Consider the following 6,135-nt stretch of genomic DNA (forward strand, 5'->3'; position numbering starts at 1 on the left):
GGGAGGTTGGAAGGTGTTGAAAAGAGTGCAAAGGGAGACAAGGGGTGTGAGAGATATAGAAACAAGTGTGGGGGCATAGAGAGGGAGAGGGGTGATTTCCTCAAAAATTAGAAATGCAGTTGAATCAGTAATTTTAAAGATGAGAGCATGGTTCAAGGTTTGCACCGATACCGTCGAAATTTCCCATGTTTCCACGGTATCCCAGGACTCCGATACTAAATACCATGCGACTTTTAAAAGTCACTGGTTTCGACTAGTATCGACCAAAATTCCCACATTTCAACTGAAATGTGGAAATTTTTCTCGAAATGTGGGAAATTTTCGATTGGACCAAATGGCTCAACCTTTATATAACCTTCTTAAATGGAAAATCAAGCCTTCTCATTTCAAAATTTTGACCCGTTCCCCCTATTTTTTATCTATGAAGTGGGAAACTTGGGAAAACACTTAAGATTTTGCCCTTGTGCTATCAAATCTTCATTCTAAGCTTGGATCTTGCACATTCATAGCAAATCTACCTAAGGAAGGGAGCTTCGACTAAAAAAGTAAATCCCATCTCCCTAAACCTTGTGTGCCATCCTTCAAGAGCACTGGTTCATTTGGATATGGTGGTGGGTAAGGACAGTAGGGTGGATCTTTAACATCATTTGGAGATGAGGGTAGTTCAGGGGGGTGGGTCATCTTTTGTTGGCAATTTCTTTGGATATCCATCCCAACCTCGTATGCCACATCCACATCCTATCACTATGATCTATAACTGAGCCACTCCCTAGGCTGGGATACCTAGCTAATGTTGATGATGCATCTTATAGATGGGCAGTGACGAACTACCAAAACAATTGTGCCCAAAACATGTCATGGGACCCGAATGTGGTGCATTCAGAGGAGCAACTATGACATCTGCAGTGGTACGCAGCTCATGGACTGGAACCGCCTAGACACTCTTTTGGGTGTTGAGTAATTGAGTCACTACTGTTGAGTGTTGATAGATAACTGTTGATGATATAATATTTTTATTTATTTTGGATCATTTGGATTATGTCTTCTGTTTTGATGTGGATTGTAGACTATATATAGTCATTATATAGTATATTTCAGAATTCAAGTCAACAAGTCAGTGTAATGATTATCGAACTTTTAGTTCACCACACAAGTAAGACTTTATGTGTTTTTTTAATAAAACTAATGATATGAATGTGTTAGAAATGTTTAAAATAGGATGTACACAAAAAATATGACAAAAAAAGCACTATTTGGGGGTCGAAACCTAAGTTTCCACTATACCAGGAAAAATTCCCCAGTATCCTCGAAATTTCCCAGGTTTCTACCGAAATTTTGGTCTCCCCAGGGGTCGAAACCCGATACCGTGAACCTTGGATGAGAGGGAGGTGAAGATGTATGTTATAGTGACATCATTGGTTCATTTGTTGTGGTCAGATGTGCAAGATGTTGATTTGGTCCACATAATAATTGAACACTATCTACCCTCTATTCAAAGCAGCACCCTTAAGCCCCCCTCCCCCTTTTTTGAATGTCATGTGCATAGGTAGGTCAAATTTGGGAGTTCTCATAATTACGAACCATGGTTCCAAATTTATTATTGTGGCTCATGTGCAATTTCCCATTACATTCAGGAAATTGTGATTTTCTACTCACCTTCCCACTAGTCGTATGGTTTGATTGACTAAGTGCGAATATGCCTTTATGTTGCTTCCGTCTGTTACTTCATTTATCTTAAATGAGGTCCCCCTATTGGCTGCCAATATAAGGAAGAAATGAGTTGAGGTTAAAATTTGTCATTTATCTTTTAATCCTTATTAACATCATCATTATTGGTCACTGCAGAAGAGCTATCAATAAAGGAATTGGTGTGGATAACATGCATTATCTGAATGATGGTCTGTGGAAGGTATTTCAAACTCTTTACTGTTTCTTAATCCATGAGCAGTCCTGGGTTTCCTGTTTAGAATGAACAGTAAGCACTATTGTTGGTGGGAATTATTGGACTAGCTGTCATCTATTTAAGAATTTGGATTATGAAAGTCCTTTTCTATCTTGAGCATGGATTGTGAGAATCAAGTGTACCTCTTTAAAGCCAGAGGCATGAGGTACCTCTTGAGGCATGGGGCTTAAGTTTCAAATTCCCAACTTTTTCATCTTTTTTTTTTTCCAAATGAGAATTCATTTCAATGAGAAGCTTTGTAAACTTTCTAGAGAATTGATTTGAATATAATTAAGAAATGAAGATACTTAAATTATGGGAAGGACACTTCGATGCTTCAACCATTGAATTGTAAAGGAATTTTTTTTTTTTGGAAGAGACGATAAAAGACACGTAGATTAAGATTCTACTGTATTGAAAATGAAAAACCGATGTATGTGTATTTTGATAGCTACAGCCTACAGATAAAAAAGATTCTTTTTGAAGTGGTAGCGCTGTGATAATTCTGGATTAATGGAACCACCGCAAGTTTTAAGGTGTGACTGGTGCCTACATAAGTGCTCTTTAACATTTCTTAAAGCAGTTGAATTATCTGATGCCATTTGCGGTGAACTATGCAGCAGATTTTGGATGGGTAAACATTTCCCTAATGTGTCATAATATATTACTTTAATGTATCATAACATATGATTTAATGTGTATACATCATATATTTAGTTTAAGTTTGATATTATATTTCCATACCTTACATCATAACCATCCTAAGTGGAAGGGCAGTTGTGGTTTCATCTGTCAAGTATAGTTGGCTAGGCAAGTCCTATAAAGGCACAATTTTGGGGGAAGACTTCTTGAAATCAGTGCCCAAGGAACCGATTATATTTGATCAGCTTCAACATGCAGGAACCAGTTTTGATCAATTAGTCAAGGTAAGGCAAGAATGCAAAGAAAGTAAGGGGAACTGTGTCAAGATATTTAATAATATTATATCTTAAGGCCTTTTGGTTAGGAATTAAGTGAAAAAAATTTCTTTTGTTAACATAAAAGTGAAATGAAAAGCAGAAAACAAAAAATTTTCAATGTATTTTGTTGGTAGTGTAGTGAAAAAAAAATTATTTTACTTCGTTGGTTTTTTTCACTCACTTTAGTTCGAAACAAATAGACTCTAATAATGCATTTTGTCTGATGTGGTAGATGGAGCGACTGGATTGAGGATGGGTCGAGCAACTTCATCAGTGTAAGAATGCGATGTTGATGCCATGTATTTCTAAGTTTAAATACTCGTATAGTGTTTGCTGGTCCTACTTTCTGGTGGGAGTTGGGGTAGGAGTATCTGTTTCCTCTTCAAGTAATGAAAACGTCTGGTTATATTGAATGGGGGTGTAAAAATTTAATTTCACTCTCTTTGGTAATGGGTAAAGAACATATTGGCTTGGGAGAGTCTCATCCCTTTGTGATTTTCTTGCTGCTATGATGTTGGAGATACAGCTACCAAAGTTTTCCATGAACTTCTTTGCTTTTGTATATAGTTGACTGATCCTTAGATGAATCTTCGTTCATATCACACATGCAATCCCTGCTGCCTCATTGTTTTCTAGGCAGAGGAAGAGAACCTCTATGACTGCCTGTTTGCAATTTGTTGTGACACTGCTGTTTCAGCTTCTTGTCATGGTATCTTGCTGCCTGAGCCCCTTGTTACCATGACTTCCATTTCTCTTAGGCATCCATCTGGATTCATGTCAGGCTTTGCCTTAGGCTGTCAACTTCATGTTGGGTAACTTTACAACTATTCAAAACTATTCTCCAATGCAAACATGAAACATGGTTGCTCCTTTCTTTTCTAAGACCCCAAGCTTACCACTGCTTCCCTCTCCCTTGTGGATCGCTTATTATTCTTTGTTCTTTGCCCTTGTTGAAGTAATCTCAAGCCTGTATAGAACTTCGGTTGCCTGTTTGTCTGTTACCCTGCAGGTCTGATTTGTTCTTCCTTTCTTGTCATAAGTGGTTTTTTGTCTTTTTATCATTTGAAGAAGGGATTTTTCACAAGGGGCAGTACATATAAAGGAGAATAGAGCACTGCTTTGAGACCTCCCCTTCCCATGGTTAGCACTCACCTATCTTCCTGCCATTTTCTTTTTTCTTGGAGGTCTTTTTTATATCATTCCTATGTAGTTAACTCAGCATTTAAAAACCCGGAATCGGGACCCAGATTGGTCCCGAGATTGGATCAGAATTGGCGAATCCAACCCGATTTTTAAATCCGAGTTAACTGCCTGATAGACTGGCCGTTTCTCTATGGTGAACCAACTATTGTGGTCATCCCTTCACAGGCCACTTGAGGTTGGAAGACCAATTGTAGAATAAACTAAACTGTTTCACTAACAGACTTTGTGGTGCTATATTGATCCTCGAAATGCTGTTGGTTCCTTTCCAGATGAATCAGCCCAGCAGATCATAAGTGGATTCAGGTCTGTCACAGTTATCTGGTTATCTCTATCGGATCACAAGGCTGAATATGTTGTCAAACTTTAGCCCAAAAGCTGGTGAGAGAATTATACAAGTGTAGCTCAAAAAACGAAGTTTAGCATAATCGTTTTGACAAAATGATGGGCTGTAACTATTTTATGAACATAAGTTGTACGAAAGAGGATTATGAGTCAGGAAAGGAGCCACAATGTTTGCAGTGAGTATTGGGCGCTCTTCGTGATTTTGAGGCGGGCTGTTCTACTTTCTTCCGATGCTCTCATCTACAGACCTAAATGCATATCATTTTGAAGAAGTAATTGACCTTTCCTGGTGTTTGCCATGAGATATGAGAACCCACCTACCGACCAACCAAGCAAATAGATCTGTGTAAAATGATGAATGTGGTGGGATGTCCCCTAGTCTGAGACTCTGAGTAGAGACGTTTGTTATCTTTTCACTATCCCATTATATTGGATAAACCATTACTATCACAGCCAAAATGTTTACTGATACACATTGCCTTTCTGGCTTGTGCCACAAACTACTGGTCTTTGGCCATGTTTCCTGGATGACTCGATGTTAGAAGAGCCAATTCTGAGCCCACCAGCAGCTCATAGTCTTTCCTTTTCCCTTTAGTCCTAGTAGTTACTTTCTTCTCTCTCAACCATCTTGGTCAGTCGTAGGCTTCTCTAGTTTCTGAAGGGTAGCATTATGAAAGGGAATTAAGTGATTAACCTCATTCACATGCTTTTGCAACCAACTCACCTTCATTGTAAAGTTCTTTTCCCATATAAAGTAGTTCCTGAATCAATAATATTCATTTGATCAGTAGCACTAACATTAAGCAAATTCTGTAGGAGACATATATATAGGCCAGTAACCCAGTGCAAGTCCTACTTTTCTATGTTCCAGAATGAGTGGGTTGTAGTTGGCCCTAATGTCTGCCTTTTTTTCACACGCATCCACTTAGACTCGATTCACATCTTCACACCGGCATCCCTTGTTTTTACCATTGCAGTTGACCCTTTCTCTGAAGTATATATATGACTCGGGAATTTATCTTCCTTTTATGTTTTTGCGTAAACACTTGGGCATTTATTAGTGAAGGATGGTTGTAGAGTTGAGGTTTTAATACTTGCAGTTATCTGTACCTAATTATTCAAGATTTTTGCAAGGAAAAAAACTAATGGATTCTTTCATAGGTTATAAAGACAAGAAAGAACACTACCAGAACAATCTAGGGATGAAACCCCATCTATTTTCATTCAAGACATAAAAAGTAAAGTTGTGTTTTTGAAAAATTCATTCCTTTTTGCCTTGAACGTACTTCAGACTTTAGAGTGGGGTAGAACACAAATATCTTTGGCTGTGTGCATTCTTGGAATAGATTCTGGGTCTAGAATGTATTCTGAAATCTTTTTTTTTTTTTAATTTCCAGAATGTGTTACCCCAGTCATGATTGTTCATGAAAGAAAGCTTTGTTAAATGAAAATCACACGCTTCATGGTCCATTGTTAGGTTTTTGAATAGGAAAATAGGTTTTCAGCATTGAAGTATAATGCCAAAATAGTTCAGGCAACGCGAGGCGCCTATTTCTGCCACAAAAGTGAAAATGCCATTTTTTAAGTTGGAACATAGGAAAAAGGTGAGGGTGTGTATGGCAAGGTTAAAAAAAAACACTTCTCATGTGTATGGCCGTCTGGTCTGTTTTTCTTTTTTAGCTTTTTTGA

General features: G+C 38.0%; 1 protein-coding gene across 2 annotated transcripts in view; it reads left to right on the forward strand.

Annotated features, from left to right (window-relative positions):
• LOC122057872 (malignant T-cell-amplified sequence 1 homolog) overlaps window positions 1-4,748 on the forward strand; it is a 22,808-nt gene extending 18,060 nt beyond the window's left edge. The window contains exons 7-10 of one of the 2 annotated variants that reach the window (XR_006133642.1): window positions 1,846-1,909; window positions 3,134-3,176; window positions 3,970-4,041; window positions 4,374-4,748. Coding sequence is in view for 1 of the 2 variants with exons in the window: in XM_042620214.1 (XP_042476148.1) it covers window positions 1,846-1,909; window positions 3,134-3,151 (82 nt within the window). In the remaining variant the exon portion in view is untranslated. The remainder of the gene's footprint in view (window positions 1-1,845; window positions 1,910-3,133; window positions 3,177-3,969; window positions 4,042-4,373) is intronic. The other variant, XM_042620214.1, reaches the window with a different exon arrangement.
• Window positions 4,749-6,135: the final 1,387 nt, after the last annotated feature.

This window comes from Macadamia integrifolia, chromosome 12, assembly GCF_013358625.1.
Source record: "Macadamia integrifolia cultivar HAES 741 chromosome 12, SCU_Mint_v3, whole genome shotgun sequence".
Classification (NCBI taxonomy): domain Eukaryota; kingdom Viridiplantae; phylum Streptophyta; class Magnoliopsida; order Proteales; family Proteaceae; genus Macadamia; species Macadamia integrifolia.